General features: G+C 46.9%; 1 protein-coding gene and 1 long non-coding RNA gene across 4 annotated transcripts in view; one reads left to right on the top strand and one right to left on the bottom strand.

The window, feature by feature from the left end:
* Positions 1-14538: 14538 nt before the first annotated feature.
* Positions 14539-21560, bottom strand: LOC116572457. 2 transcript variants are annotated; one of them, XR_004278333.1, is made up of 3 exons: positions 21413-21560; positions 15524-15595; positions 14539-14782 (listed from the first exon to the last, which is right to left on the bottom strand). It is a non-coding gene; the product is annotated as an uncharacterized LOC116572457 (long non-coding RNA). The 2 variants fall into 2 exon arrangements; XR_004278332.1 differs by lacking the exon at positions 21413-21560 and adding an exon at positions 18532-18903.
* Positions 17797-22073, top strand: part of GRK3 (G protein-coupled receptor kinase 3) — a 120050-nt gene continuing 115773 nt past the window's right edge. Inside the window, exon 1 of one of the 2 annotated variants that reach the window (XM_032311533.1) lies at positions 17797-17988. In XM_032311533.1, coding sequence (XP_032167424.1) covers positions 17876-17988 — 113 coding nt within the window. In that variant the 5' untranslated portion in view covers positions 17797-17875. The remainder of the gene's footprint in view (positions 17989-22073) is intronic. The other variant, XM_032311534.1, reaches the window with a different exon arrangement.

Here is a 22073-nt window from a genome sequence, read left to right as displayed (position 1 = left end):
GTGTTTCCCAGCTCCCCTGGATGCAGATGAAACCATGTGACTACTTCCAGCCAATGGAATGAGACCCAAAATGTAACAGGGTACCTCTGGGCCAACCCAGTTAAGGGTGGATGTGACTTCTCTGTGTGCTTGTTCCTCATCTGCCCATTGAATGTAGAAAATACAATAAAGGTTCCCAAGGCTGTTGGGCTTGGAGGAACTTTCAGACGCTAGAAACCTCAGTCCTTGAATGACTATGTGGAGCAGAGTAACTTCCAACCCACATTAGTCTGGACCACTTTGACAAGTGACCTTGTTTTAGGTCCCTGAGATTTGGGAATATTTGTTATAGCTGTTAGCATATAGCAACTAATAAAATTCCCCTTCCTGATGGCTCCCTTAATACCAGTTGAAGATGTTTCCTTTGAGTTAATTCAGTAAACAAGAGGTTCTATAAGATTTATATATGTGAAGGTTTGTTTTTGACAAGCAATCTGAAGGTCTAATTCAGCCACCTCCCAACGATTCCCAGCTTTGACAATATGACTCTGATTTTTGCTGGGGAGAGAATCTTCTCCTTTCTAATCTTAGTTGATGGGCTTCTGCAAAAGTTAACTCCAGTCCCCTTCTCCCCACCCCAGTCTCGGGGTAGAGCAGATGACCTGGGCTAAGCTAATGAGGTCCTTGCATCCCTCTGGCTTCAGTGATTGGTTCAGGTATGGACGCATTCTCCAAGCAGGTCCAAATTTAATCTCAGGATCTTAGCTGGGCAAGTTAAAATAGATGTGGCTCTCTCTCATTAGACAGTAACAAGTAAGATCATAGCCATGGGAGATGCAGTTATAAAGAAAGCTAACCTTAGGAGGAGACTTACATTATGGATTGTAGAGCAAACAGAACAAATGAAAAGAGCAGGTCCTTAACATTATTGACAAGCAGCTAGATCAAGCCTTGCCTGAAGCTGACATACTGTCAGACTTTTCAGTCAAAAGGTGGTTAATAAATAGTTCTTATGGTTCTAGTTGAGTTTTCATTATTCATACCCAAACTATCCTCAATGGAATCAACATTATTATTCCTACAATCAAATAAATTTTTTGCTATTGTTTATTGTATCAAAAATAAAATAAAAAATGAAAATTTTAATCAGAAAATGTGAAGTAATAAATGATATTAAGATAGATGATTTTCAGAGACTACTTCTAGTTCTAAAATGTAGAGTTTATGAGGCCCAGTATGAATTCCTAGCACTTAGTAATCTATACACAGTAGTATTTGTTTATTTTGACAACCAAAGAGCCTAATTATGAGGAGGCTTTGGGCAAAAAGATGGTGAATATCCCATAAAAGAAATATAGACCTTCCTATACATGGCCAAAATCCTTCCATGGCTTTCTGTCATTTCTAACAGGTTCTAGAAGACTCTATGCCACCTGGTTCCTGTCCACCTCTCAGATCTCATTAGTTGGACTCTCACCTATCCCCTCAGCTGACCAAACATTAAATTCTCAGAGCTCATTCCTGACCCAGGATCTTTGCACTTGCTATTCTCTTTGTCTAGAGTGCTCTTCTCCTGGCTTCTCCTCCTTCTGGCACCTACACAGGCATCAATTCCTTCACAGAGAGACCTTCCCTGATCCTCCAGTTAGAGAGATCTCCCTCTTTAGCACTCCACCAGTCACTTTTTAATTCCTCCACAGCACTTTTTACCACCTAATGGTGCCTGGTACATTTAGTCACCTGCTATCTCTGTCTCCTTTTAAATTAACAGTTCTACAAGGGCAGAGCCCTTGCCCATTCTGCTCTCCCTGTGTCTCCAGCACCTGAAACAGTGCCTGACACAGGCTGGCACTGTGTTAAAAAAAAAAAAAAAAAGGTGGTGGTGGGGGGAAGCCTGAGATGCCAAATGGAGGCAACAGTGTCCTTTGGAAAGGGGTAGGGAATGGAAGGGACTCGTGATGTGGTCATTGGATAGGGGATTTGGCTGGGAGTTTCCAGGGGCGAGGGCAGAGTGACAAAGAGCAGGACCAGACTGTTGCTTGGGGATGCTACCTGGTGTATTCATAGAGTGTTTCTACGGGAGAGTGATGTGGTGGGAAGGAGAGAGAGGGAGAGAAATAGACAGACAGAGACAAAAGAAGAGAAGCATCTTCATCCAGAAAATAATGGAAGAGCTCATTAGAAGCTTTGGTGCACGTGTTACTTAATTTCTGCCTGATATTTCAGGGTCTGTGTTCTCTGCATTTCCATGACCCTTGGGAGCTTCTTCTTCCAGTTATAATCTGGAAGGATCCATTTGAGGGAAACAAAAGGACACTCCAGACCATTAGAGTTCAACATTATCAGTTCCTTCCACTTCTCTGTTGTGACATGAGAATAAAGATAGGCCCCCAAATGTCAGAAGAATTGAGAATGAGTTTTCTTTAGGCGGAAGGGTAACTTCCCCCTCCTCCTCTCACTGCTGCTACCTCAGATCCATATGCCCCTCCAGGTTTGAGGGTCTCCCCCACCCAATCAAAATGCTCTCACTGAACACAAGCCCCAAAGCAGAAATGCACAAGACGGATGCTGAAGGCAGCTGTATCTTGTTGTTGTTGCTGTTTTTAACCGAGAACCAGACTATATGATCCAAACCCATTTTTTTTCTCATCTCTCATTTTTCTTTCTTTTCCTAGCAGAAAAGGAAAGATGGAGGTGCATCTTTTTGGGCTTAATTTTCAGAAAGGTAATGTTGCCTTGAGTTGTCATCTTAGAAAACTGCTCTGGACATTGGAACAGAACAGAGCTGACATGGCAGTGGTTGGAACATTTTCCAACCATTGCTGATGAACCAGCCCTGCAAATTTGGCTGCTGGTGCTACCCCATGGCTATTGTCACCCATGGTTCTTGGTGCCACTTAGCCAGCTTCCCATTCATCTTGTCGACCTGATTCCTGTTGTCACTATTTCAGGGCATTTTGGATCCCGGATGGAAAAAGAAGTGACCATTCACATTTCATCGAGGACCCATGGCCCAGAAATAGTAAATATTGGTTCAACGAGTGATTTATTACCTTTCATGCTATGATTAAAGTTTAACTTTCATTGGCTGGCTGCTCCAGCTATGTTGATAAAAATAAATACTCAGGGATGTGTGTGATGGCCCTTTCCCTGGGCTCCCTGTAGCCTCTCTGACTCCCCACTAAGCTATCCTCTGTACAGCTCTTCATTTTAAAAACAGAAACATAGTCATACCAAGTGCTTACATAACACAGTCAATGGCTTCCTAGTCCTCAGAATTCAGCCCAGACTCCTTACCCAAGCTTCAAGGTCCTGTAGGGTCTGGTTCTTTATTGACATCTCCAGCTTCATCTTGCACCTGCTGTCTTTGAGGCCGGGGGCCATAACCTGTGTACATCAATGAAGGGTCAGTTACGGAAGTGGAAACATGTGGCCTTGTGGAATACGAATTATATTATAGGAATCAGAACACCCGTGTGTGCAGAAGATGCTGGGAATTGGATGGAGAAGATGGACGGAATTGGATGGCTGGGAAGTGGATGGAGAGAATTCAGTAAATATTGGTTACTAAGCATCATTACAAGCACTGGCACAAGTAAAGGACCAGGGCTTGCAGGGAAATCTGGCAACAGTATGTGTCCAGATGACATGAAAGGGGCTAATGTAGGAGTCTATGGGAAGTCAGGCAAGTCCATGGCGGCCACCCTCTGTGAATGCCCCACATTCTAGAGGTGGTCTTGAGGTGGGCTTGATATCTCTGTTGGCCAGCAGGACCAGGGAGAGGTGGAGATGGTTCAAGGGAGAACAAGGAGAAACTGGGGGCTCCCGGTACCTCTGGGTCCCAGCAGTCTGAGACACAGAAAAAATCCAGCAGAGAGGGTTGGGGTGGGGAATAAGATAAACACTGTCCCAGCACTCAAGGAATTAGGAGAATGAGCAGAGAGGTTCCAGGAGGATATTTGGGCAGTTTTGCTCTGTGATGTCTGATGTAACACCCTCTTTCCACATTTCTTCCAAATCTTCAGGAAAGTCCATGCCCCTTGACCTCAGGCTCAAGTTAGCTTTGCTTCTTTCTTTCCCATCCTCCCTCCCTCTCTTTCTCCTTAAAGACATCCTCAGTCACATGGGGAAGAGCAAAACCTGCAAAGGTGGCCCAAGCACATATAATTTCCATTTTTATTAAAAGGAGACATGAGTTTTCAACCTTGAGAGACCACAAACCAACTCAACAGTCTCCTTTTATGTTAACTTTAAATCTTGTACTTGGAAGTTGAAAAAGCAGCACCTTCTTACTGGAAATGAGGCAACACAGAAATCTGAAAGGGGGAAAAGAAAGTGTTTCGACTCCCAGCTCCTTTTCAGCCCTACTTACTCCGTGTTTTATCATCAGACAAGTGGAAGCCCAAAGCAGTTAAGTGTCTGGCCCTTAATCTCACAGCCTTATCATTTTGGCTTTATGAAGGGGCCTTTTCTGACTGAGCTGTCTCTTAAAAGGCCATGCTCTCAAATCCTCTTCTCCAGAGTGCATTTTAGCCACCCAAGAAGTCAGAGTGTCTTCCCCTAAAACAATTTGCATTGATCACTGTGGCTGAAATTTCCATTTTGACATGAAATCAGGCAGCCTGGGAGTGATTTTTCAGGCTGCTGTTGGGTGGTTCTGATGGAGTGGTTGTACCTTGAGGGGAGCAACCACGGAGGAGGGACTGGCCTTTGTTTTAAGGACTCAATTTTACAGTTTACTTGAGTGAAGTCAGTGAATTATGAATTTATATTTGCAGTGACCAGAATGCTTGGGCATATATGATCTGGCTCAGGGGATTTCAAAGCCTTTGATCCTGGCCCACTGTAAGAAGTACATTTTATGAAGTGGGATAGTATACACACACACACACCCATGTACACATACCAGCACACATATGCACCTCTGAAATAAGTGTTTCATAAAACAATGCTCAAAACTTACACTGTGACTCACTCTCTGATGATTTTTTTATTCCATTCTATCTTACTCCTTCCTTTTCTTCTTTTTTTAATCTTACTTCGTTTTTAAAGATGTGACTTGTCTCGGTCTAAATGTATTGCATGACCTACCACCAACCAGCCTTGAGTCACAGCTTAAAAGATCACTGCTCTAGGGCCCCTCTTCTTGCAATCAAGGAACCTCGGAAGCAGAAAAGTTGCTTCATCAAAGTTGCTCCTTATGCCTTGAATTGGGGTCAAGTGTGTCAGAGGGAGAGGGTTTGGAGGGCAAGTTCAGAGAGGCAGCCACCAACCTGCCTGGGTTATTTCCGCTCCACAGTGGGGCTGACTTCTCAGTGACCACGCTGCTCTCGTTGCCAAGCAGTGATCACTGCTGCATTTACTGAGGGCTTACGTTGTTGCACTAAGTGATGGAGAGTCAAAGGGGAAAAAAGAGGTCTAATAATAAAGTAGAAACAAGTAGCTAGATATAAGCAAGAGGAAGCAGCCCTCTGTCAAAAGCTCCCTCCAGGAGACAAATAAGGGAAACTGAGTTATTTTAACACCTGCTAGATGTGGGAGGGGAAACATCTGCCATTGACTTTGTTGTGGTCCCAAGAGCATGATGTGGTTTGCACACCTTTAGAAGAAAGCCCCCAGTAGGGGTTTCACTCAGAAGGGCGGCTAAATATGGGGACTCAGGACAGCAAATATCCCTAGTGTTACTGTCATGAGATAATGAGAGAAGGCAGATATGCAGACCTCCTAGGATCACAGGTGGGACTCTGTGGGCAAGACGCTCCATGAAGGAAAGAGACACATTAGAGAAAGCGGTTTTTTGGTTTGTTTTGCATTTGAGAACTACAGGCGATTTCATCTGCTTCTGATCAAGTTCAAGTAGATAGTAAATCACACGATTATGCACACACATGTTGCTTCCCTGGTCAATATCAGCGAGTGGGAGAACCTTGGGCTTGGACAAGACAGATGCCCTCTCTCCTGAAGGCCGCTGCCTTCTAGCCAAGAAAAGTTGGGGATTGGAACTGTCAACACGAAGTACTTTATTTTTATTTACTTAGATCAAGTACATAAATAGTTCATGATGTAAAACATTAGTTGCCCCCAGGAGGCTCCCTCCTCCCCCTTTAGCCAGCCCCTACCCAAGGTGACCTCTATTTAGATGAATACCAGCGGGCTCTTAGTTTTTGTTTTTTTCAGTTGCATATAAAAGGTTTCATAACATAGTTACTCGTTGTGTCTGACTCCTTTAATTAGCATTACCTTTGATTTACACATGGTGTGGCACGCACCACTGGCTTGGGCTTTCTCAGGGCTGTGTAGTATTCCATTGTATGAGCATGCTACAATTTATCCATTCCATAGTTGATGGATATCTGGATTGCTTCTGTTTGGGCTGTGAGTAAAGCTGCTGTGAATATCTGTGTACAGATTTTTTTTTTTAAATATCCATACGAAGCTCTTATTTCTGTAGGAAATCTACAAATCTAAATATGTAGATTTCTGTCCCACAGAAATCTACATATTTTACTCCATACATGGAGCAAAAGTCCTCGGTCATATGGTAAACGTATATTTAACTTTAGTGGCTACTGCCAATTTTCCAAACTGGTCAAACCATTTCATACTCACACCAGCAGTGTACAAAAGCTCCATCTGCTCTGCATCCTTGTCAACATTTGGTTTTGTTTGTACTTTTTAATTTTAGCTGTTCTAACATAAAACACTGTTCTGTGCATCATTGTATGTCATGTGGGTTATCTCCAATCTGCATGACACTCCTGTTACTGTTCCCACTTTCTCAATAAAGAACCAGGAGCCTTGGGAGGTCAGAGCATTTCCTACCTTCAACCAGAGGGTAGGAAAGTTGAGACCCAAGATGTACATATAAAATGCTGGCTCCTGGGTCCCTGTGCTGAACCATGGCTAGTACTCACTCTGTCACCAATCAGATGAGTGTTTAGGGACACAGTCCTGTGGACCTCATCTCCATGTGTGATGGTGTTATTCCATCAAGCATCACCTCTGAGTCTCGGCATGTACCCTCACTCAATTCTTGACTCCCCTGTGTCCTATTTTGCTAGAACTAGTTCTTTTCCATTACTCATAGTATAAATTTTAGCCAAACCATAGATTTTTTTTCCCATAATAAATAGCAAGTTGCTTGAACCGGTGATCAAGGATTTCATGCTCCCGAACCGAGGAAAAAGTGGTCATGTAATGGACAGGTTCTAGGTTGTTCCTGTGATCCCACCTCTTGGTGTTCACACCTCTTGGTGTTCACACCCCTTGAACAGTGCCCTGCCCTGGAGTGTGGGGCAGACCTGTGGTTGGTTTTTAACTAGTACACCATGCAAGGGAAAGGAGACTATAAAATTATAATGCCCATCTTGAGATGCATGAGATCCATGAAGTCAGTGGCCCCATTGGGGAGGCCAAGTCCCAAGGAGCGAGCTGGGCATAGCTCCTAGGAGCCACCTCTGACCAATGGTCAACAAGAAGCAAGGCCCTAAACCTGACAGGCCACCAGGAACCACGTGTTGGCAGCACCTCCATAAACTTGGAGACCGATCCCTCTCCAGTCAAGGCTCTGATGAGACTGCAGCCCCAGGGGATACTTGATTGCAGACCTTTGAGACCCCAAACACAGGACCCTGTTCATCCCTACCCAGACCCCTGACTCAAAAGAGCTCTGAGCTGCAAAATGCACGTTACTCTCAGCTGTGAAGTTCATGGTCATGTAACGATCCAGCACTCACCAACGCGAAAGCCTTGCTGTGTGGAGACACAGATTAACAAGTGAAATAACCGATCCAAATAGCCAACAGCACTTGCCCAGTTTGAGTCCTGGTAATAAACAACCACAGCATCTCTAGGATGGGGGGAGACTCCCTGGGGAGGTGCTGAAGTCCTGCACCTCATGACCAGCAGATGAAAGCTTCTGGAGCCAAACATCCCATGATGTCTGGACTATGATCCCACAGTCTTGGGAAATCACTTTCTCTCTTGCACATTCGTTGGGTTCTGAGCATGATTGGAGTGGTCACAAAGACTCCCGAGGGGGCTTTTCACTGTAGCAACATTTCTGGAGCAAGAGTTCAGTTGTGGGAGTTTCCTAATATGTGCTGGGTGTCCATATGGATGGGAGCTGGACTGATGGAGCAACAAAGACAGGGGAGCATAGGGGAGAGGTCAGAGCCCCAACACCCAGATCTTGCCCGTGACCCTAGATCTCACCTCTCCACCCCCAGATGATTAGCCCCACAAAGTTACCATTTGCATGTGGTGTCTATTTCCATGGTGCCTACTGGTCCCTGTTGCTTCCGAGGAGGAGGCGAAACAGAAATTTTATTTCTTTTCAAGGCCTCGAGGGTGGAAACACTTTGCCCCGATGTTGTTCATCATTCTTGTTTGTTTAGAAAAATTAAGGCCGGGATGGACAGAGCTGTCATTTGTTTGCTTCCTCTCGTTCCTATTTAAAGCTATTTATAAGGAAAGTCTTCCAGAAAAATTCAGCCTCTCCCCCTCCACCCTGCACCCCCACCCAGGCCTTTTTCTGGACTATGTGAAAAGGGAAGGGAAGGTCATTATCCAGAGAGCTGCCAGAGCTCTCGTTCACAAGGCCAACCAGATCAGGTCACATCCCTGCTTAATGCCTTCTCTTTTTTTTTTTTTTTTTTTTAAATATTATTTATTTATTTATTTGACAGGCAGAGATTACAAGTAAGCAGAGAGGCAGGCAGAGAGAGAGAAGAGGAAGCAGGCTCCCTGCTGATGCAGGGCTTGATCCCAGGACCCTGGGATCATGACTTGAGCTGAAGGCAGAGGCTTTAACCCACTGAGCCACCCAGGCGCCCCCTGCTTAATGCCTTCTGTGGCTCTCCACTGCTATCAGGACACAGACCCAGCTCTTTGGTGTGGGTTCCATGGCCCTGCAGGGTAGGACTTCTGCCCTGTCTCAGGCTGTCTCAGGCTTCACCTCACACCTCATCCCCCTGCTCTCTCCATACATGCTCCTTCTACTCAGGGATTTTGCCCAAGCTGCACCTTCTGCTGGGAAGCTTTCTCCCCTCCTCTTTCCACTTATCTTTAGTTCTTAGCTAAAATGCCACCACCTCTGGGAGGCCCTCCTGGATCCACACCTACTTGTCAGACATCTATGTCCTCCCAGCACATCGCACGATCTTTTTCTTTTTTTTCCCCCCCTCACCCACATCGCACGATTTTAATTAAGTGGTCAATTAACTGCCTATGGAGTACCAGTGTTAGTATGCTATTCTGTGAAGGTAAGGGGTATCCTTCCAGCTCCCACTGCCATCCCAGTGCCTTGCACACAGTAGGCCCCAAGAAATACTTGCTAAATAAACAACTGATCTAAGTGGAGGAATCTGAGAATGAATTGGGGGGACATATAATTTTTAAAATCTGTGACCTGACTTGGCTCCTTGGAGGGACTCCTCTTCAATAATGATCACTTTAGCTTTGGGGTTCCTGGTGGCTGGATTAGGAGTCCCTCCAGGAGATTGAGGTTGGCTCTCAGAGGGGTCAGGTTTGGTGACGCCAACAGACTCTATGAAGGTCGGAAGGCTGGCGTGGCAGGGGGTGACATTGGCAGGAAGGAGAGCTTCAGGGCTGGAGCCGTTCTAATCCCCAATTAAGTCTTAAATGCTTCAGCATTGGCTCGGAGAATGTGATTCTCTGAAGGAGAGCATTTTAGACTTGAGTATGGCCAGAATTCCAGGACTTTTTGTGGTCTGCCAGATTCCACTCTTGGCTCTTTCTGGAAACAACTTTGGGCAGCAGGGGCCCTAGGAGTGTGTGTGGGTATCAGCAAGTCTAGGCACAGAGGTGATCAGGCCTGACCCCACCAATGTGGACTTCACTCATTCAGGTCCTGTGGAGCCCTACCTGGGAGCCTTCTCATCCCATTTAATCCCACAAGAATTTCTACCATAGCTTATCACCCTCAGTTACAGAGGAGAACCTGAGATTCACAGAGGGGAAGTTGCTTGGGCTAAGATCATATGGGTAATGACAGAAGTGAGATTCAAACTGAGATTTACATCAACGTACGTCCATCCTCTTTACTGTCAACTCTGCCGTAACCCTGAAATGGCTCTAGGCCAATAAGGTCAGCTGGGTGGTTTTCGGTTTTGAAACACATGCTCTCCCTAACACTTCACACAGACCTGGACAGTCACACATACGCACACAGAAAATTCTGCTGAGTGCCATGCAAATGAGAGGCAAAGTCCTCTATTTTATGATCAAGGATATAGTTTAAAATTCAGACATTTCTGGGAGAGCTGACCTTCCAGCAAATTCACACTAAGGTGGGTGAAGGAGAGCATTCTAGGCAAAGGAACCAGGAGGAAAAAAATTCACAGTTAGAATTGGGTTGGCCAGTGTGAGCCAGGCTTGGGAGTGGACTTGGAGTAGCAAGAACTGAGTTGGAAAGAATATTTTTCATGGGACTTCACAGCGTAGCACACCATTGAACATGTACTATGTTATCTTATTTGACCAAGCAGCCCCATCATTTAGAGTTCAAGGACGTCATTTAGAAGACAGGAGTCAGGGGAGACAGCCCTGACTGTCCTGGGCTCAGATCACCTGGGTTCAAGTCCTATTAATTTAATCATTGTACTTGCTTTGCCAGTGACTTGACATATTTCTTATGTTTGAAATGAGGCCAACCATCTTCATCGTGGGCGTTTGGGGAAGACTTAATGAGATAGTCACACAAAGCGTTCAAGGTGATAGTTGGCACACAGTAAGTACTTAATTGTTACCTGCTATTATTATTTTATACAGCTTGAGTGGCCTCCTTGGAAGAGCATTTCAGTGTGGCTATCTACCTCCTGAGATTGATTCTGAGTCTCTGCAGATGAGTGATTTCTTTTTAGTGATGCCACATGGATGGTGCTTAGTAAAATATTTGTTGAATGAATGGACACATGAATGAGTGTGGCATGAATGCGGCAGAAATAGAAGGTGGAGTATAGAAGTGTGGGCAGAGGAGTTTGAAGATAATTTGGCAAGCCATAGGGAGTTATTGAACGTTCTTGAGCAGGGGCAGGGAAGTGTCAGATGGATTGAAGGAAGGGCAGATTGGAAGCAAGATGAACAATTGGCAAGCTGTGGGCTTCTTCTGGATGAGGAGTAAGACATATTTGTTCTGAACGTTCCAAGGAGAAGGGAAGGAGGACTTTCCCTTTGTACTAACCACTGCCTTGGAGACCTGCAAATCAGCCTGGAGGACTCCCCTCTATCCTGGCACACATCTAGAGCATCTCTACGTGTAATGTGCTGGTCCACCCACTGGAGCCATTTTCATGCAGGTGTCCCAGATGCTAGCCTATACCACGTTAGGGCCCCTCTTATTCACCTGTGTGGTATCTCCAGCTGGAAGAGTCTTATTCCAAAAGCCTCTCTGATGTGGTTAACTCCTGTCTTTTGAAATCTTCCACTGGCTTCACACTACCCCTATGATAGCTTAAATTCCCCTCTGTGGATCCCAGGCCCAGCCTAATCTCATCTTGCTGACCTCTCAGACATGCCTCTCTCCTTCCTCCTCCTCTCTCTTGGGGCTGCCCCCCGGGCTCAGCTGATCTGTCTCTTCCCTAATCTGGGTTTCTCCCATGTGGTTGGACCAAAGGTTCCACGGTGACCTTCTCACATTTGAACCATGGGAATCCCTTAGCTCTCTTGTTGCAGCATAGATTTCCCCTTCAGTAGGTTTGGGGTGAGGCCTCCTGAAGGCCCTGGAGGGTGGGACTTGTGAGAAATGCAGACTCTCAGGCCCAGCCCCGGATTTCCGAATCTGAACGCGCACATGAGCAGTCTCAGTGCCTGTGTGTCCGGGAGTGCTGACCTAGGGGTCCCCTTAGGAGCACGAGACCACCTTTCTGATGGCTTCTGGGGTGACGGGGTCCTCTTGGGTTGGGGTTATGCCAGGGCTGGCCCAAGTACCATGATTTTGTTGCTGAGTCTACACCCTGTTTTGAAGTCTACACCCATGAGCTCTAACACAATGAGACCAGTTTGGGGAGCTATTTCCTCCCATAGGAAGAGAAGACCCAGAACTGGCTGGGATGGGTGACCCAGAACTGGCTCAGATGCAAGCTTAGAGGTGGGGAAGAGATTCACAGTTTCCAGCAGCCCCTGGCTCACCTCAACGTACCATAAATGATTTGTGTTTGTACGGTGTGACATGGGAGGTCAGTAGGATTTTTCTTAGCAGACTAGGATCTATGGTGGTATCTCTGGGGTTGGTCTTGGTATAATTTCCTAGCTGAGTGGCTCACACAGCATCAGGCAGAACTGTAGAGGGAAGGCCATCAGGTTAAGGGCCAGAGAGCACTTGGCAATGCAGTAACATTCTGGTCTTTTGTGACTTACATATCCAGAGGTCACCTTCTCACTGCTCAAGAGGGAGACAAGATGGGCTTTCTGGTCCTATGGAAAAGCCAAGAACTGCCCTGGGTATCAGAGGATGTGGGGAGCCCCCTTTCCAAAAGTCATTGCTGGTTCTGTGTTCCTGCCTTTGCTAAGTTCTTATTCTCTTGGTCTTACAGCTGTTCCTTTACCACTGGTGTTGAGCCCAGGGTAGGCCCTGACTCCCCACATCCCCAAAGCCAGCATCAAAGCACCCACAAATACAAGCCATGAAGTTGTCAGGGTCACCGGAAAAGCATGACATTACTGTGCGTGATAGCACACTTAACACGAATGACAGAAGAGCGGACTTCCTATTCCTGAATGTTCCCTGGACCGGAGAACTTGGGCGTTTTGCTGGCTACCCATCCCATGGAGCGCCTGGCCTCTGGCCATCTCATTACTCTCTGCCCTACTCCCTCCTCCAAATCTTGCTATCAGGCAAAGGCATTTACCTTTCTCCCAGCCCAAGCCTGAAGTCTCCAGACCTGCCTTCGTATAGCCCAAGCACATCTGGGCTCTTAAGCTGCCCGAGAGCCCTTCTAGGCCATTAGGAGCAGCAGGAATGAGTAGGGACCCTGGGGGGTTAGAGCCCTTTCTTTACCAGGATGCACCTTTGTTAGCAGATGCTTGAGTTTCCAATAGCATTTTTCTCTCCCTTCAGGTGATCTCTGGTGGAAGGTTCTTTGAGGTGAACAATCTATAATTTCTTATTCATTCATTCATTCAACACCTGTTTATTGAGGCAGGTCACTGTGCCAAGTGCAGATGCTGGTGGAAAAAATACAGTTATGCTTGCTTCTGGAAACCTGCTGATGGATTGCTCGCCTTACCTGTGGGGTGTGACAACAGTAAGGATTAACGCGCCGGGTATTGTCTGGTACCGTAAAACCAAAACTCGCGAGATATTATGTAATTGAGGGGCACCAGTATTCTTCACCTTGCAAAGGGATTCACTGTAGGATTAAATAAATCCAGAGAACTTTAGAATTTGATGGGACCTCGGGGACCAGCTCATTCAATCCCTATACTAGGGAAGGGATATTTAAACAGTGTAAGAGGCTTACTTCCAGTTGTCCAGCCACACCAGAGCTGGGGGGAGGGGTCCCATCCAGCCTGACTTTTTCCTTTCAGGCTCTTCTCATCATGTCTTGCATGATACAGAGCTACTCCAATGGCAATGAGGATGATATCAGTGATACTATTTTTCGAGGGCTTTCTAGTGTCAAACACTGTTCTGAGTGCTTTTCATGTGTTCCGACGTTGTTCTCCTGGCAATGCTGTTAATGCCACTCAGAGAGCGCTGAGGCACAGAGAGATGAAGCGAATTGTCTAAGGTCACACAGCTAAGAAGTCCTGGCACTGGGGTTCTAATCCAGGTTATCTGGCTCCTGAGCCCAGATGCTGAACAACAACATTCTTCCACTTCTCTTTATTTTTTTATTTTTATTTTTTAAAGATTTTATTTATTGATTTGATAGACAGAGATCACAAGTAGGCAGAGAGGCAGGCAGGGAGAGAGGAGGAAGCAGGCTCCCTGCTGAGCAGGGAGCCCAATGCAGGGCTCAATCCCAGGACCCTGAGATCATGACCTGAGCCGAAGGCAGAGGCTTTAACCCACTGGACCACCCAGGCGGCCCAATTCCACTTCTCTTTAGAGAGGCACTCCCTGAGCCCGAGCCCTGGCAGAGAAATGAGTTTCCACCTGCGTATTTAAAGTTAGGTATTTCTGTATTGAACATCACTTCAGGGTCAAGCAAACCAAAGCTTGATGTCATACTTTCCGACAGATCTTTTCAAGTATAGGGTTGCTCTGTTTAAAATTCCTGGAGCTTTGCTGATAAAATAGCGGGAAATGCAGGTGGGATGCGTGTTACGAGCAGGAGGACTGTGATCAAGGTTACAGGTGAAAAGGGATGGTGGCTAGAAATTCCTGCAGACTTTACAGAATGAGAAGTTTGGCAAGAAACCCGGTCCAATGCCAGTCGTGTGTGGTGCTTCTTTGGTAGCAAGTATACTTACCGTATTGTTTACAAAACAATCATGTCTCTCTCAGCAGTGACTGAATTAAATATTGGGCTATTAATGAATTAAGGTCAGGCATGTTCTGCTGGCTCCCAAAATCATCTCATGTGAGTCTTAGAGTTGACTTTTTTTTATGTGTATTTGATTAATTTCCTGGAACACCCCTCACAGCTCACCCGTCCTCCCCCACCCCCTTAGTCTGGGGATTCTCACTGTGAGTAGGTAGTCCCAGCAAAGCCCAGAATCTAAAACAAAAAAGACCAGTTGGTTCTCTAGTTAGCTTTTCCCTTTGAAGTGGTGATCGAAATTAACACTGGAGAGAATAAAGTTCCACGCCTCCGTCTCCCCTACAGATTCCAGAATCCTGGAAAGTCATAGAAAAGGGAAAAGAGAACACTGTGAACCTCGTTTCTTCCTTGGAGAGTTTTATCTATTATCACAGACAGCCGGAGCCCAAAGCCATTTGAATCTTCTGGGGGAGGAGGAGGCTGGGGACCGTCATTATTGGCAAAGGAGCCTGATTGGCTGAGGACAAATGGATTGCTATTTGTCTTCTCTGTTCATAGTAATGATTACAGGCTAGCCATAGTGTTTAGCAACACGGATCTAGCAGGTCAGTAATGACAACTTCATCACTGTCATTAGCGCCTTTTGTTTGCAGTGAACACAAAAAGCTGTTCAGCATTAAGAGAGTGTAGGGAAAGAAAGCAGTGCGGGGGGGGGGGGGGGGGGGGGGGGGGGGGAAGGGAGCCAAAGAGGGAGCCAGGGAATCAAGGTTTGCATACTATTAATACCAGGGAAAAATACCCCTGGGTGTTCCAGTCAGCTCCCTTCAATGGTGAAGGGGCCTCCGTTACGGGACCCAATTTTGGACTCCCTGTTCTTTCTCCGAGAAGAGTAATTGCTCATGTTTATAAAGGCTAATCATTTATGCCCATTTTTGGTTCCTAGAAAAGCCCAAGGGGGATGTTATTTTTGGTAAAGGGTCTTCCTGCTCCAAATGTCTTGACTCTGAATAACTAGTTTCAGTATCTTCTCTCCCATGTCAGGGTAAAATGAAGCAAAACAAACAGAGCGAGGGCCATGACCCTTGTTGGGGACTTACTGTGGATGTCAGGCAAGGTGGCCTTTTTGTCTTCTTAACAACCCTGGGATCCATGTCTTCATACCCACTGTACTAATGAGGAAAATAAAGCACAGAGAGGTAAAATATCAGAGCCCAGCCAGGATTTGAATTTGGTGTGTTTCTTATTCTAAGTTTACTACACCATGCTGAAAACTCACAACACAGACACACACACACACAGACGTGCACGTGTACGCGAACGCACACCAACCCTCCCCCCTAAACAAAACAAGTACGGGGCCACCAAAATTCTGAACTGAAGCCAGAGGCAAGGCTGAAAATCTCAGTACTTGGAAGGACCACGGAAAAGTGGATAAGATGTACGTATTTATTTCAGGTTCCGATCATGTGAAAGCTTAAGGGATCAAAAGATATACTGAAAGAAATTATATTAATTAAGTCACAAAAATGTGTTACACTTTTTTGGGAACTTGCCCCCTCCCTCCGAGGTGACCTTTGACAAGACATTCTGTGTTCCCATTTTAAGGCCAAAAAAAAAAAAAAAAAAAGTAGTGGGTAGAAGACGTTAAGTTTGATCTTTGGTTCATGCCAATCTTTGTCTCATTAGTGTATCTTGTTTGTGCTGGCTTCTGCTGCCTGACCAAGCTCCTTTGACTCATACTCCTACCCCTTACATCTCTCTTATCCTTTTCTGGACAACTTTACCAATATCATGCCTTGAATCTTGAGAAATATCTGGTAAAACTGGCCAATTAGGATGGCAGACATAACTGGGAAACAGATGGGGGGGGGGTGATGTGGTAATAGAAGGAGGGAGAAAACACAGGAGGGCAGCAGTTCTCATGATGACCAAATGAGGCTGCTTCTGGCTGTGACATTACATTTACTGCCTATAGTGTGACCTGAACCGTTTCTGGTGAACTCTGTTAACCCTGTAAGCCATCGACAGGACATTTACTCAAATGTTAGTACCGAACTAGGCTCCTGGTGCAACGTGACCAATGGGCATGAATTCAGGGGGATTAAAAAAAATTATTCTCAGTTCAGTTCAGGTCATCTTAGCACTTCCTGGGTGTCCCTGAACAACCACTCCAACCAGCACCCCACATGGGTTCTGAACTGGACTTGTGTGTACCCCCCAGGGGAAAATAAGAAGCAAACGAAAACCTCAGGCTGGGGCGGGTGGTGGTGACCAGACACGGAGACGAGACCGAGACCGAGACTGAGGATCAGGAAGCTGGAAATTCCCTCCTGCCTTGGTGTTTGGGCTCTCGCTTTTCCACTTCCCTAAATCACCCTTGCCGCGGGCCTGTGCACACAGGGGTGCTCCCAATTGTCTCCTGAACTGAGGGTAAAACCACAAGAGCCCGAATTCTAATTCTGGTTCTTAGTGACCACCTTAACATCCAAACTCCAACCTCTCACCTAAGTGCAAGGGAGCGGTGACCACCCTGACCCCCCATCAGGGGGCTCCCTAAGGGCAGCTCCCGCGGGAGCTCTCACCGCCCACTCCACCCCCACTTTGCCCCGCTAGGCATGAGACGAACAACTTTCTCCAGCTTTTAGGTTTCTCCGGGCTGTTCAGCGGGGCTGGTGGGGGTCAGGAACAAGGCTTGGGGGGCCGGCCGGTTGGGTGCTGTTCCAGGGCGGCCCAGAACCACAGCTTTGGTATCCTCTGCAGGGACAGGTGGGGCACGCGCTTTTCTGGGGTTGCCCCAGGCCTCCCGCAGGAATGCTGATTGACGCTGTCGGGTTTGAGAACTAGCGTGTTCACGGCGCGGACGGCTCCCCGCTGCCCCCCTGGGTGCTGGGCGTCGGGTCCAGCGCACCCTCGGGCCGGCAGGGGTCCGGGGGAGAGGGGGCGTGAGCGCGCCGGGAGCTGGGGGCGGGAAGTGGGGAGGAGGAGGAGAAGGAGGAGGAGGAGAAGGAGGAGGAGGAGAGGAAGTCCCCCGTGGCCACCCCGAGGGGAGGGCGGGACGGTGCCCGCGGGCGCTCGGTCAGGAGGCTAGGGGTGGCCGGCAGGGCAGCTCCGCCCGCGCGCAGAGGGGCTCGGACCGCCGGGCGCGCGCTCCCCGCCGACCCCCGGCCGAAGGGGCGGGGGCGGCGGCGCGTGCGCGGGGCGGCGGGCGCGCGCGCAGGGGGGCGGGGTGGGGCGGTGCGCGGCGACCCCGGCGGGCGCGAGTCTCCGGCGCGCGCGGGGTGCCGAGCGGGGCGCGAGGGCGCGCGGGCGGGAGCGCGCGGGGGGGCTGCCCCGGGGCGGCCCCCCCACGTCGGGGCGCGGCGGGCGGCGGCGGCGGGAGCGCGTCCCGTCCGGGTCCCGAGGAGCCGCCGCCGCCGCCGCCGCCGCCGCCGCCGCCGCCGCTCGCCAACATGGCGGACCTCGAGGCCGTGCTGGCCGATGTCAGCTACCTGATGGCGATGGAGAAGAGCAAGGCGACCCCGGCCGCCCGCGCCAGCAAGAAGATTGTGCTGCCAGAGCCCAGGTACCGGCCGCCGGGGCCCGCGCCGCCCCCCCGCGCCGCCGCCCCTCGCGGCCGCCAGCGACCCCCTGCGTCCGGGAGGGTCCGGCGCTCGGCCTCAGCCGTTCCCCACCAACCGGCCTCGCCGTTTCTGTCTCTGAAATGGGCCTCAGAGGGCTGCTGGGGGGACTCCAGCTGAGAGCGCCCCGGAGTGCCCAGCGCAGCGCCTGGAGCGCAGGAGCGCCCCAGCAACGAGCTGCCGGGATGTGGTTGTGACTTGGCTGGACCACCTCCATCCCTGTCGCTCCTTCCTGTCCCATCCCCGTCTCTGGGTCCGGTTCCATCCCTAGGGTCGTCAGTGCTCCTCTGCCATGGTTCCTTCCTGCCCCGTGCCTGCTCTTCCAGCCGCATCCCTGTCCCTTTTGCCCCTTCTCTGTCACCCCTCCAGCTCCATCCTTATGGGCCCCTTCTAACCCGTGCCTCTGGCTCCCCAGGTCTGCATTCTGGTCGTTTCTTCTTTGGTTCCTGCTGCCCCTTTTTGCCAACTGCGTCCTCTCCTCCGCTCACCGTGGGTTCTTTGGCTGGGGAGTGCAGGCTCCTTGCCTTTTGTCCCAGGTACTTAAAGTCCAGTTTTCCATGCTTGCTCTTCCTGAGGTCCGTTTTACTCAGCTTCTTATCCTTTCCTTTCCTCTTTTGTGCCCCCAGGCAGTGATGAGTGGCTTGTGACCCACACAGTTTTCTTTTTGCTGCTAAGCGGCTTTCCCTAACTTGCAGATCCCCTGGTGGTACTTTATTAAAAGGTTGAAATGGGATTCACTTTAAACGCACGTTGGTTGATTGATTCCAGACAGGAATTTGTTGTTTAAAAGACCAGAGAAGAGCCCGATTGAATTGTCAAGGGGTTTGGTGAGGGCCATACCAAGTTGTGATTTTATATCGCACATGATTTATTATGGATGGAACTAGTTAAAGACTTCAGTGGTTCATGTCATTAGCACCAGCCTAGAAAAGATCGTTCATCAGATTAATAGAGTTTCAAACAGTGTATCAAAGGATTAGGGTTGGATTTTCCCCCTTTAGCTTCTTTTCTAATTAACACCATCATGAGTTGTACAGTGAATGTGCTAACTAGCTCTTGGTAGAATTGTTGATAAAGGATGGCATCTTCTATATGGTGAATCGGAAACCATGCAGTTTTATAAAATATTAGAATCTAAACCAAAGCTGTTCTCCGTTGAAAGCATTAGTGTTTCAAGCACTATACACCCAAGATTGCTTAAATTGTTATCTTGACATAAGAAAAAAAAATATATTTATTTTAATTCTAAGTGATCTCCAGATGATTCTTACAAGTCCATTCATGACCCTGAACCCTAAGACAGAAAATATCAGTCCCTTTCAGTCAGTTGTGAAGAGCCAAATTGTGTAAGTGAATGCATGCTAGGTATTTCTGTCTTGCCTGCCCTTTTTGTTAGCCCCATGCATCTTGTTGGGTTTGCAGGGTGTGCTCTTTGATAAAGAATGTCAAACAGGGAAAATCAAGGAAGAGTACAGACCTTTTGGAGGGTTGTGAAATTAACACTTCGATTCCAGAGTCTAACATATCGGAATGAAGCTCACTGAAAATCAGTGCTGTTTGAAATTTCTGGCAAATTGGAAGCTACGTAAAACAAGAACCCCCAAACCCAACCTGAATTTCATTTTTAAAAAACTGCATTTCTATGAATGTTCTATTCAGTGCTTAATTCCTTTTTTTCTTTTGCCTTTTCTACTCTTCATAAAGGGCAGGGAGTCCTAAATATATAGTGTCTCCCTATATAAAATCGACAAATCTTAACTCATCGGCATTTTTGGGGTATGATATATAATATTAAAATTAGGAACTTCTGTTCTTTTTTTTTCTTTTCGTGTTTTTAACTTAATATGACTTCTGCTTTTTTAGTGTCACTCTTGAGAACATACTTATATCTTTAGGATATTCACTTCCTTGTATGAATGCCTTTGTTTTTCAGTGGCATTCTTTGGTAATGCTTTGTGTTAAGGCAGAACTGGAAGATGGTGAACATATTTCTCATGACATTTTAGAATTGAGAAATATTAAGAGGAGAGTAATTTTAGGAAACAGCTCTTAGTAATTATTATTCTGTTGCTTTTTTTTAAAATAGATTCTTAAATTAGCTTATTGGAGCCTCCTCCAAGGATTCTAATTTGTTTTGTATTTATCTCAGTGGCTTTGGTTTTAGTTTTGTAATGTGACCGTTTACATAGTTAACAGCCACTCCTCGTGCTGCTCTGTTAGGATTATGTCACATTGAGATTTTCAAGTAAAACATCTCAAAGATTTTTATCTACGGAGGATAGCAGGTAGTGGCCTGCCTGCTGGATTTTGGGGCAGGGGTGGTTGGTTGGGGGGATTTGTCAGTATGGTAAGAAAGTTAATTTTCATATTGGCTGGCAAGACTAATATGATTCGCCTTGCTGGTAAAGGATCGTGGTCAAATAGGTTCTGATAAGAGTTTCTCTTTCAGCTGCATTTTGGAGTGAACCTTGTGATCACCAGTGTTTGGTGCTCTTGAAAAAGATGTTTAGATTTGTATTTTTAGTATCTGAATGAGGAGCATAACACTTGCCATTGGCCCATCCGTAGTGAGGATTTCTTTCCAGTCCGATTATTCGAAATCACTGGGGTAAATGCTATATGGTTCCTCCTTTTAGTTGCTTTGCCTCTTAACATAGTTTTGAGCAGAAAAGCAACAGGACTACATAATCTCTAGCGAATTTTAATGAAATGCTGGGTCTGCCATCCCCTGCCTATCTACAGGAGACTCTCAGAAGATGGAACATTCCGCCCCGGGGCGATTTTGCTCCTCTGCGATAGGGAGAGGCAACCATTTTGTTATGTTGACACATTATTTAATTAAGGAACCGATGAGTGTAAATCCTGTAACAGCTGATTACATAGCTGCTTCAGTTTACTGAAACATTTATTGAGCTAATGTAGCTGATAATGGGATCTGTTGGGAATACTAACCCGTGACCCATGGGTTCACTGTGCAGATCCAGTTAGAAATATGAGCATTCAGATGTGCATGCCCGTTACCCTACGCCATGTGAGGAAAGACGTCCTTTCATTTAATAGAGGCTAATCCATAAGCGAAGACCCACAGAGGGTCAGCATTTTAAAGCCGTGGATCATCGAGACCACGTGTACTTGAGGCTTGTTGCTTCTCAACCTTTTCCAAAGAGAATGAAATTCGGTTGACTTGGAGTCACAAGTAGTTGAAAGAGGTTGAGTAACATGAACTTGACCTGTCCCCTGCATCTTATGTCCCTGTAGGGGACATTTACAATCTTGGATCATTAATTGCAAAGCTTGTCCTTTCAAAGTATTCATATAGTATGATAGGACGTTCTGAAAACAACATTTGCAGGATTCTTTGTAACTTACCTGGAATATTTAGAATATCCTTAAGGCCATCTGGGACACCTTTTATTACGTGACTTCGGTAGGTGGTTGTAGAGCTGTTTCTCCGAGACAGACCTGGGAAGGCCATGATGGACCCGACCGCAGCCTTGTCCTTCAAGGGGCTTGTGCAGTCTAGTGGGAAATACACAATTGGTTCAAGAAAGATGTTTACTTTCAAGTGCAGTTTCTTGAAGGTTCTGTTTGACCACAGACAAGTGGTATTGGGATGGCTTTCATGATTCTATCATCAGAGAACTCATGTTTGCCAAGTGTTTTTACAATGATTTGTTAGTTATTCCCTTTGAGGAGCTATCTAGCCATAGTATCCATAGTAACATGGTAATAGTGTACTTCCTTTTTGTAAAACTATCAAGTGGAATTGATCTTGAAAAGTAACTTTGTTTCCTTCTTTTGTGGGAGTGGGGTTTCTTCAGTAAATTCCCTAACTCCAATCCCTGAGTGGTGGTTGGTGGCTCTGAGCTAGTCCTCTCTGTTTTGGTTGTAGGGGATTCTATGTCCCCTTGCCCCCTAGCTTTGAACTTGAAAAGTCAATGATGAAAGAATTAACAGTCAGGAAAAAAGTGTTCTTTGTGGTTGGGAGGAGTATTTCTATGTATAAGATGGTGGCGGTGTTCTTGCCTCT

The sequence above is a fragment of the Mustela erminea genome, chromosome 13, assembly GCF_009829155.1.
Source record: "Mustela erminea isolate mMusErm1 chromosome 13, mMusErm1.Pri, whole genome shotgun sequence".
Taxonomy (NCBI): domain Eukaryota; kingdom Metazoa; phylum Chordata; class Mammalia; order Carnivora; family Mustelidae; genus Mustela; species Mustela erminea.
Note: the sequence above shows the minus strand (reverse complement) of the source record. Positions and strands in the feature narration are given on the sequence as shown.